A 12,051-nucleotide genomic window follows, 5' to 3' on the forward strand; every position below is an offset into this window, starting at 1 on the left:
ATAGATATGCAAGAGAGCAATCACTTATTGAAGTGTACTTTAAGCAATACAACTTGCGATTTTTCGAGATCCTGGTTGGGCTTCTTGCCCCTAATCAAAAGAGCACACACACACACACACACACACACACACACTGTATCGAAGTCCGTTGTGTTGATGATCTTGACGTGTTTAGAAGAACCAGAACTGACATCTTTGTAATCAACGAATATTTTTTGTGCATATGAACACTTGGAAGTCTGTTTGCCTGTGCTATTCGTTGTCTAAATAATCTGGTTCATTGCTTGTCTGGTTTATTCAATGTTTCCCCCCCCCCCGCAACCCCCCCCCCCCCCTCTCTCTCTCTCTCTCTTAAAACCTATCTCTTTCTTCTTTCTCTCTCTCTCTCTCTTAAAATCTATCTCTTCACTCGCACATTACGGGGGTAAGAGAAAGAGTGAGAGGCAAACTGAGACAGAAAAGAGTCACAAACAGACAAAGATGGATTGTTAGCTTACCATATCCATATCGTTAACGAATGATACATTCCTGCACAAAAAAAAGATAGTAAAATAAATCAGAAATGAATCGCTCGTTAACATCGTTTTATATGCCAGAAGATAACCTGAAATCAATATTATTATACACTACCACCACAACAATAATAACTGCGCATCTGCCGCACAGTAACAGAGACAAAACTCATAGTAGTTACAGAAAGTAACAATGAAAAAATTGAGTGCATACCCGGTGCATGGTAACAATAAGTGCATACCCGCTGCATGGTAACAATAAGTGCATACCCGCTGCATGGTAACAAAGTCAAAGTAACATACATACCAGCAACAAATAACTGCACACCCGATGCTTGAAAACAATGACAAAGTCACTCACATGCATCATCAGCAACAAATAACTGCGCGCGCGCACACACACACACACACACACACACACACACTCCATACCCGCCGGAATTCAACAATGACAGTCACTTACATCACCAGTAACCTCACAACCACTGCATTGTGACAATGACAAAGCCACTTACACCACCAGCAACAAATAACTGCATACCCGCTATATGATTTTTCATTAAAGTGACAACTTCCAGCCAGACAATGGAAGCTGAAGCTGTGACGACATTATTGTGCTACAACCTCTAGCCTGATATCTGAAGTTGAACCTGTGACACATTCTCTCCAGTGGCTGTCATCTATTCATACGCCTGGAAATCAACATGCCTTGATTCTGACTGACTCAATGAACCTACAAAAATTAAAGCGGAATGGGAAGCCCAAAGTGACATGCGCATATTTCAGATTCAAAAGCTTACATGGTTATACTGCCATGGACATGCAAGTGTTAATGGAAATGAGCGAGCTGACAGGCTCGCTGGTAGCACAACGAGCGGTCTACATCTGGGAAAATAGGAAATCCTACGAAAAATAAGAGTTCTTCAAAAGTATTTTCTCAGTGATAGAGAAACCGAATTCATTGAAAATGTTCACATAGTATCCTAAGGGTATCATCAAGTCTGCATAATATCTAAATGTTCGGACGCAAATTATGCGAGTATTGTCAAATTCAAAACAGCATGTCAAAAAATCCAGATTCAGAGGAAAACTCACTTATTTCAGTTTATGCTCAATGTGGCCTCCATCTTCCTCCACGATTAAACGAAACCGTTTCTTCCAAGCAGAAATGCTTTTACGTATTTCTTCCACCGATATCTCCTCCCATGACATAACTATCCTGTCCTTTAACGCCTGCTCAGTCAACTTGTCTCTCACTCCCCGGTAAACTTTCTCCTTCAGAGAGTCCCATTTGACATTATCAAATGGGTTACAGTCAGGACTTTATGGAGGCCATTCATCCTTCTTGATGAATTCTGGTGTAGCCTCTTCCAGATGGGCCTGGGTTACCATACTTGTGTGTGAAGGAGCCCCATCTTGCTGAAACACGTAATTGTTTCTAGGATAAAGACGCCTACAATCCGGGAGAAGATTGTCATCCAATAACTGAATGTAGCTTTCACTGTTAACCTTGGCTCTATCAGTGTCAATAAAATGAATGTTTGTTTTTCCTTTCCAGGATACTCCAGCTGAAACCATTATCTTTTTTGAAAGTCTAAAAGTCTCATAATAGAGGCTAGATGGCTGAATTTCTCGTTTCCGTTTCCCATAAACGCGATCGTTTTGGCGATTTTTAGCTATCCCTAAGTCTTTCTCGTCTGTGAGAAAGATCCTTTTCACATCAGTGGCCGAGTATGGGTCATTCAAGTTACGGCAGCGAGTTTTTCTTTTCCCTCTAACATTTTGGTCCCTCCTTGATACGCGTATCTTCTTGAAGGGCTTCAGCTCCACTTATTTCGCCATTCTTTGCACAGAAGACTTGCTCACTTGTAAATCGCTTGCAACTTCAATGAGATTTGTGGGTCCCTGGGTTCTCCTCCTGGGATTGAATCAGTTCCTCAACACGGTCCTTGTTCTCTTCCGAACATGCCGTCTTGGGTCTCTCACTGCCAATTTTACGTGCTACTGACCCTGTAGTGCGTATTTTAGCGATAAGTCTATTTACAATGGCATGACTCCACCCCCTGCGTGGAAATTCCTTTACGATCCTTCTCCCACCCCAGCTTTTCTCCTTGAAACAGTTTTCAATGGTAGCCTTATCACTTTCACTCAAAGGCATGGCTGATCCTTCCAAACTGAAACTTTGGACAGAACTGATTTTGGATACAGACGACAATAAAATAAATCAATAGACTTGACACCCAAACAGGCTATTTTTAGAATGGCACTGATTGACAGATGCCAACACCTTGCAGCTGGCATGAACATGATAAAGGTCACATTGCACTGCTCTGATATTGGAGTTTTCGACATGCTGTTTTGAATTTGACAATACTCGCATAATTTGCGTCCGAACGTTTAGATATTTTGCAGACTTGTTGATTGTACCCTAAGGTTACTGTCTGAACATTTTCAATGAATTCGGTTTCTCTATCACTGAGAAAATACTTGTCAAAAAGCGGTTCACTTTTTTGGGGACACGCGATATATGGAGTTGTCCGAATACAGTGACGCCTCCTTGAGTAACTGACTAGAACACAACAACGTTGATCACATAACCTGTGAAATGCAGTCCATATCAACCGACCATGCCAGTAAAATGAGGTTCTTTTAAGCTTCAAATTTAACTCAAAGTTACGAGATATACTTTGAAAAGGTTATTTGGTTTCTGTTGCATTTTGTTTGCTTGTTTGTTTTGGTTCATATTTTTCAGTCTGCACTGAGTTGTATTTTCAAATGAATATACACCTGAAAAAGATCAAAACCGATTTTTACTAAGCAACCGAATGCTTTGTCCTATAGATTTACAAAGTGTTCTATTGATTTTCCTTGAGCTAGGTTATCTGTCCTTAGCTTCGATTTTCAACCGAAACTGCGCGCGCGCGCGCGCGCCCACACACACACACACACACACATATATAAGCACTCAAATACAACACACACAAGCGCGGGAAGAAGCGACTCACGGCATCTGCCTGTGGAACAGGATGTCAATCTCCATGGAGCCAGCACTGGTCTGCACGGCGAAACGATCGGAAACGAAGGTGAACTTGCCCATCAAGTCTCCTGCACAGAGCAATCTTATGACGCCTTGGCAGATATTTTTTTTCGTCAACTGACCACCGCTTACCACTACTGACCTCCATCTAAAAACTTCAGACTGGATTTGTGTGTGTGTCTGTGACGTTTATGCACTATTAGTACTTCTTGACAGTATTTGTTCGTTGACTGACCACTACACTGCGGATTACAACTAACAACGATTAAAAAAAAAAATGAGAATGCCGCGTTTTATCCTGTTATGCGATGGTAAATCTACTTCACTTGGTATGATTAGTTACTGACAAACATAGATCTGGTGGTATATCTAAACCTGTATTTCGTGCATTTGACTTTCGGCAATAAAGAAAGAAAAAGACTATATTTTGTTAACTGGTGTGTCGTTTTTCCCCCTCTTTCTTTGCTTTTTTTTAAACACAAAATATGCCCAAGTATCTCAACATAAAATCAAATTCTCCTTACACACTAATTAAGGATATCAAAAGAAAGGCAAATGAAAACAAAAAAGTTGTGAAAAGGGACAGTGAGGGAGGGAGAGAGAAAAAAACAAACAGACAGACAGACAGACAGGGGCATCAGAATCACGAGGACAATTTGTGTGTCGTCCTTTGTCCTTCGCAATGACTGACCGCACAGCTAGTTCCATGTGTCTAATGAAAACGATATTGCTTTCAAGATTCTACATCCCTAACAAACTGCTATTTAACCCCTTAATTCTCAATTTTCTGCTGATTATTACATCCCTCAATCCCAAATACCACATACACAGAGAGAGAGAGAGAGAGAGAGAGAGAGAGAGAGAGAAGTGCATTTGTATGGCTGTTTCAAACACACAAAAAGTGAGCATTAGAAAATAAAAATTATTGGAACAAACGTGGTGTGTTTTAAACACGACTGTTTTTCTCCCAATTTCTGCATGGTTTTTCAATGAAAGCAGATGATTTTGTAAATTATGGGAATATGACTAGCTGTGCAGGACCAAAATGTATAGGCTAAGGAAAATAAATGAGAATAAAGATTGAAGGTGATAGATTCTGTTCACTGAGTCAAACTCGTGTCCAAATAATAGCCTTAACGGGCTCATACTTGTCTCGACCTCGTATCCATGACATTTCGAACACGGTATCGCACGTTTCCGATCCCATATTCGTTGTTTATTCTGCTTTATTATGGTTTGTTTCCTCAAGCACTGATCTAAAGAAGCACCGATTATTCAAGCGTACACGTCGTCATCCATTGTTCCTTGGCTCCAATAAGATCTGAAGTTACAAGAAATCATATATAATAATTTATATTTTCATATATATATATATATATATATAGAGAGAGAGAGAGAGAGAGAGAGAGAGAGAGAGAGAGAGAGAGAGAGAGAGATGAAAACTATCATGAAAACAGATCACTGGTGGAAAAATGACAGAAAACTATACAAAAAAAGAAAGAAAAAAATACACCAAACAAGCCAAAGTATAAAAGGATAAAGCGAAACTTGCGATATGATGTGTGCGCGCGTTAATGTCTGCATAGTGCGTGCGCATGCATGTGCTTGTATGTCTTTGGTTGGAGATGGGGAAATGATAGACAGACACAAACACACATAGAGAAACACACACACACACACACACACACACACACACACACACAGATAGAGAGAGAGAGAGAGAGAGAGAGAGAGAGAGAGAGAGAGAGAGAGAGAGAGAGAGAGAATCTTTACGAGCGCACGCACGTTTGTATGTGAGTAAACTATAAAGCGCGAGCCCGTGCACAAGAGTTCGTATGCATGTGCACATGTACTCTTAAGCTTCCCCCTTATTTTCTGCCACTTTACCGCTCATATGCTTCGTTACAAAAGTTAAAGTGGTCAACGATTCTAAGAGAAATAAACTTCGAGGATAGCGGACGAATCATATCGTCGACCTGTTCAGCAAGTTTATTCTAATTAATTCAGTACACTCGTTATCATATTGGCATGGTTTCGTTGGTCTAATCCGTCCAGAACCCTTTTTCTTTTCTTTTTTTTCTTTTTTCCTTCTTTCTTTATTTAACTCTGGACAAGAATGGAAATGCCATGCTGTCTTAAAACTAAAATTTTACAAAAGAAAATTTTCTTTTTCTTTTTTCTTATTTAATCTTCACGGTCCAGAAATCCGGAGAACTGTCACCCATGTAATTGTAATATACGGAAAGAACTCACTTTTTTTTAGCAACAACAACAAAAAATAATGATAAATCAAACAAAACGCATCCCTGCAATCAACGCCCAGTTCAAAGAGAACGTCATGCAACATAACAGGAACGAAAATATCCAAAATTGTGACCACAGCCAAAAGGACAAGTTAAGGTGACCTGCGATAAAACCGACGATACTGTCAGGGACTTCAAAACATTCGACTGGTGCAATGCTGGGCCTTCTCAGCATCTGTTTCACCACTGGTATGGAAAACAAAACAAAAAAACACAAGGGATTGCGTTCGTTTGTTAATACGAGAGAAAGGAAGGAGAGGGAGAGAAAGAGAAGATGACTGATACCGGTGGTGATGAGATCACTGACATAGACAGATATATTAGGGGGAGGGGCAGACAGTCAGACAGAGCCAGAGACCGGGTCAGAGAAAAAGAGACAGACAGACTGAGAGAGTTGGTGGATGAGCGGGAAACTGCTGCTTGCTGTCTGGCAATCTGGTTCGTTCTGTCATCCGTTGGTTCTTTCGTTCACAAGTCGGTCAACACCATTCAGTGAAGTAAAATACGTACAGCACAAACACCATTCCACACTAGGGCAGTCGAAAAATCATGACAACGTCTGTTCAAAACAAATCAAAAGAAAAAAAAGCTATCAATGACACCCCAATAAAACTATATTATCAGATTTACAAAATGTGTCGAACACTGAAGTACACCGTCCAACCTTCACTTCCAAATCCATTACACTGCTGCCTCCACGTCATTGCATTCTCCTGCCGCTTCACCACAAGGAAACTAGAACTGAAACGTACCTAGGTGGCTCACAGCAGCAGTGCTGGGTTCCCTCTAGACCTCGTGGCGACCTATCATTGACACAGTCCCCAAGAGGGACGACTGGCGGCGCAGTCACACGCTCGCTGTGGCTGTGTAAGGGAGATTGGGGAGGAGGCGCGGCCTTGCAGGTTAAGATTGCGGATAAGTTAGTCATTCAAGTGGAGGCCACTGCCCCTCATGACGGGGTGAAAACACATGACCATTTGACACAAAAAAACAACAATTATACGCAGTCATGTTATCCGAAAACAAATGTAGTTCCGTGTCTTTAGTACATCAGAGTTGATCAGTCTCAGCGCTTTAAACGAACAGACTGACAAATTGCTAGTGGTCTGAGCCTTGGTGTGATGCCACTGGATTGAAAGAAAGATTAATACTAATAATACTTATACTACTAATGATAATGACTATAAAAATCAAAATTAAAACAGCAACAATCAGAGGATAATAATAACAATGATACTAATGATAACAGGATAACGTACCTTCCTGAGGGGTGCCCTGCCTGATGGCGTCCTCGATCATCTTCACCTTGGTGACCACGTCAGCCATGCATGGCTTCCTGGATTGCATGCGGTGGTAGTAGCTGCTGCCCATCAGAGCGGTCACCGCGGCGCTACGGAACCTGTAGGGAACACATCAAATCACAACCACTCCGGTCACGTCACAGGCCGCAGTTCTGGTTTTTGAACATTCCCAAAAGGTTCAAACTATACAAACTTGCCCCCCCACCCCCTCCCACCCCATCTCTGCCTCCACCCTCCAATGCCTCTCTCCGTATACCCCACCGTTATGTTTCAGTTTAAAGTGACCAGTGATCAAAAAATAATTAATCACTGACAAGTGTAAATTAGGATTTTTTTTTTAATTAAGACCGGATGTATACAAAAATCAAGAGAAACGAAAACAATGTATACATTTCACATTTATACCACTCACACAAATTTCACATATACACTTACCTACATATTCGTATTGCAAGTTTATACAAATACCACTAACAGTTTATATTATTTGATATACGAATTGTGTTGGCATTTGCGTGTCCAAATGTACATGTATGCCTGTTCATAGTATTCTTACACTGGTAAAACAGAATAATAAAGAACGCACAAATTCATATCTTCGTACAGCCGTTTCACATTATTTATGCACATATAATGTATACAAAATACACACCTACAATTACAGGTTGCTTTTCTTAAGATTCATAAAATACAAACATTTGTATTCATAACGTCGCAAAACTACATAAATAATAGTTGAAAGAATATTCACCGCAACGTATTTTTGCACGGTCACTTTTCTTTCGTTACATTTAGCAACGTAACCAATTCTGAACACTTCACCCGAGTTCAGTTATGAATCAATAAGAATAAGATTTGATGTCCCAAACTTTGATACACAGAAAATCACCGGTTTCCAATGAAAGCTGCGTACGTATGCTACATACAAACACATAGTTAAGCCTCCATCTACTCCTCTACAGCCTTAGTTCAGTGATGATCTGTTGTAATAATCACTATTAAAAGCATCACAGAATCACAGAATCACAGAAATGTTTGGCTATAGGCTAAAAGCCTTTTGCCCTCGTAATCAGTGTCCATTTATGTGCTTTGGATCACTTGTTGTGAACAAACCCTTGTTTAAATCTGGCATAGTGTATACTATATTTATCTACAGCTCAGTAAAGATTTAACTCTGTGGAAAATACAAGGTTCTTAAACTTTTTGTCAATGTGATTTTGATTTTTGAATCACGGTATTAAAAATGCCTTCCACACTGAACAGTGTTTGTTCTTCGTGTTAAGCTCCATACGCCCTCGCTCGCTCTCTCTCTCTCTCTCTTATATATATATATATATATATATATATATATATATATATATATATATATATATATATCCCCAGTTGAGTGTTAAAGGTTAAAATTTACTGCCATATTTACCATGATCATTATCATCAATACCATCTTAATCACTATATTAAGCATCATATTATCAAACGTCTCCCACGTTAACCGTTTGTTTTACGTGTTAAGCCCCCTTCTTCCCTCCCTCTTATCTTGCCTATAGCCCCAGTTCAGCGATTACCTGCTATGTTTACTATAATCAATACCATCATCATCACTATCACAAGCACCATCTCATCATTACAATGTCTCTAAGCCCTGACAGTGCTGCTGATAAAAAGTGGATATGAAGCATTGTCGACCAACTGAGGCTGCACACACGACATGCAATTACCATCAATACCATAATAATAATAATAATAATAATAATAATAATAATGGACATTTATTGAGCGCTTTCCTCCCTTAAAGAGAGCTCAAAGCGCTTTACAATAAACAAACACACACACGTGCGCACGCGCAATAACTCACAAAAGAAAGAAGAAGAAGAATGATTTAGCGCACAATAATATAAAACAGATTCACAGAACACACACACACGCGCGCGCGCGCGCGCGCGCACACACACACACACACACACACACACACACACACACACACACACACACACACACACAACGAAAGAGAGTTTCCATGGCTTATAACTGAAAAAGTATGGAAGGTCTATGGATAGGCGTTTTCAAAAATATGTGTTTTCAGACCAGTTTTGAAAGATTGAAATGTGGGAGAGTGGCAAAGATCGTGAGGTAAACTGTTCCAGACATATGGAGCTGAATAAGAAAAGGAAGAATTGTCGAAGGATCGGGTTTTAACACGGGAAGCAAGTAGCCGCCGTACCGTGAATCGGAAGGTGATCTGAGTTGTCGTGGGGAGGTGTAGGTTTGAATCAAAATGGCAGTGGTCATTAGTCATCAGTGGTCAGCGGTCGTTAATAATGGCCATTAGTCAGTGGTGGTCATTAGTCAGTGGTGGTCACTGGTCAGCGGTTGTAAGTGGTAAGCGGTCAATTATAGCAGTCAGCAATGGTCGGCGGTGGTCAGCAGTGGTCAGTGATGTCAGTTCCTGCTGACGGCCAGTGACCATCGGTGGACACTGCTCAGTAGCAGTCAATGATCAGTAGCAGTCAGTGTGGAAATGGTGAAAAAGTACTACTATTGTATAAGATAGTACTCTTAATGTGGAGCCTCAGAGCAAGGACAAAAGTCCGCGAAGCCCTCATCAGAGACATGCTCTTTGCTGACGATGCCGCAGTTGTGACCCACACCCAGCAGGACTTGCAGTCACTAATGGACCGCTTCTCCCAGGCCTGCAAAGATTTCGGCCTGACCATCAGTCTCAAGAAGACAAATGTCCTAGGCCAAGACACGCCATCTCCACCAGCCATCACCATTGATGACTACGAGCTTGAAGCCACCCATCAATTCACTTACCTTGGGTCCACCATCACCGACAACCTCTCCCTTGACACCGAGATCGACAAGAGGATCGGGAAGGCAGCCACAACGTTAGCCCGTCTCACACAAAGAGTGTGGACAAATCCCAAGCTGACCACGAAGACAAAGATGGCTGTATACAACGCCTGCGTCCTCAGCACCGTGCTGTATGGCAGTGAGGCGTGGACCACACATGCTCATGAGGAGAAAAGGCTCAATACCTTCCACCTGAGAAGCCTACGGCGCATACTCGGCATCTCCTGGCAAGACACGGTGACAAACACCGAAGTCCTGACTCGCGCTGGCCTCCCGACCATGTATACCATGCTGAGACAGCGTCGGCTGTGTTGGCTTGGCCACGTTCGCCGCATGGAAGATGGTCGCATCCCAAAAGACATCCTTTATGGAGAGCTCGCCACGGGGCAGAGAAACATCGGCCGCCCACAGCTGAGATACAAAGACGTTTGCAAACGTGACATGAAGGCACTTGAGATCAACACTGAATCCTGGGAGGACCTTGCAGATGACCGCAACAGATGGAGAAACACTCTCAAGAATCAGCTATGGATTGGTGAAGACAAACTGTCAGCTGTTGCAGCAGAAAAGCGAGCCCGCAGAAAAGGGACGGCAGCCAACAGACCACCATCAGCTTACACATGTGACCGCTGCGACAGAGACTGTCTCTCTCGCATCGGTCTCTACAGTCACAGGCGACGCTGCTTGGTCCAAGCAGACAGCCCAATTAGACATTAGGTCGGATATACTCTATCCATGGTCAGCCATGACCAAAGAGGCCTACATAATGTAGAAACATGTGAACATAACACAAACTGCACATTTTTTTGATAAACAATCAAATGTAGCATTCTGGAAACTTTTCAGCAGTAGTCAGTAGTAGCCAATAGTGGTCAATTGGCAAATCCTACAAAGAAGCCCAACTACTACATAACCGTCACAGAACAATACAATCTGAACGGTTAGACAATTGTTAGTCGCCGTTGGCAGTGGTCGGTTTGCTGTCAAAAACCTACCAGGGCGCCATAAGAATGCACAAACGTGACACAACAAAGCAATCTGTAGATCTTTCTATTGTGGTCGGCAGTGGTCTGCAGTGACAAGTAATGGTCAGTCGTGGCCAACAGCAGTCAGTAATGGTCAGCTAATGGTCAAATCCTGCCAAAACGTCCCAATGCTGCATAACAAGCTTAACTCTGATATTGGTAGGCAGTGGTCAGTAATGGTCAGGTAGCGGTAGCAAACACATACCGAGACATTATCATGCAAAGATGTGACAAAATCAACCAAGACATAACCATGCAAGATGTGACAAATACAACCAATCTGGCATTTTGGGGGTTATGGTCAAAAGATCGTCAGCAGTGGTTCTAAACTCGGGGGAACATAGACCAGAGGGAACACAGACCTGGGTGAATATGGATGTGGGGGAACAAAGACATGGAGTAATATAGACGTCAGGGGGGACAAAGACCCAGACTTTGGGGGAACACAAACCTCGGGTAATTAAGACCTGGGGGAAATTAGACGTGGCTGAAAGAAAATCTGGGGTAACACACTGGGCTGACCCTTCTCTCTTTTACTCACCCACTCGAGACTGTATGTGTTGGGAATAAAATAAAATAAAAATTCCATGCAAATGAATATCGTGCACATACATTTCTCGTCGAAGCAAGGTTACGAAACTGCCAACAACAGGGGTAGTGAAGAGTTAGGCGGAGGGCGAGGGAGACGGTAGAAGGAAGAGAAACTGCAAAAAGGACAACCACAGACTACACCAAGGACTATGCGACCACAGCTAAACATCTCACTTGGGTGCTGGAGACAGCGTACAATATACTTACTGCGAACCGTTGGAGCTGACCCACAAGAAGACAAACAAACAACACTTCCGGTTTAACAACAACGACGACAGCAGAGAACGTCGAACATCATTGACTCACTTGTGTAAACAAAGTGAGCCTATGTTTTAACCCGGTGTTCGGTTTTCTGTGTGTGTGTGTGTGTGTGTGTGTGTGTGTGTGTGTCTGTGGTAAACTTTAACATTGACATTTTCTCTGCAAATA

General features: G+C 42.0%; 1 protein-coding gene across 1 annotated transcript in view; it reads right to left on the reverse strand.

Moving 5' to 3' along the window:
• LOC143297106 (sodium/calcium exchanger 2-like) overlaps positions 1 to 12,051 on the reverse strand; it is an 85,527-nt gene that overhangs the window by 29,844 nt on the left and 43,632 nt on the right. The window contains exons 6-8 of the mRNA XM_076609278.1: positions 7,112 to 7,251; positions 3,518 to 3,617; positions 498 to 528 (exon numbers count right to left, since the gene is read on the reverse strand). Of these exons, the coding sequence (XP_076465393.1) occupies positions 498 to 528; positions 3,518 to 3,617; positions 7,112 to 7,251 (271 nt within the window). The remainder of the gene's footprint in view (positions 1 to 497; positions 529 to 3,517; positions 3,618 to 7,111; positions 7,252 to 12,051) is intronic.

This window comes from Babylonia areolata, chromosome 22 (assembly GCF_041734735.1).
Source record: "Babylonia areolata isolate BAREFJ2019XMU chromosome 22, ASM4173473v1, whole genome shotgun sequence".
Lineage (NCBI taxonomy): Eukaryota > Metazoa > Mollusca > Gastropoda > Neogastropoda > Buccinidae > Babylonia > Babylonia areolata.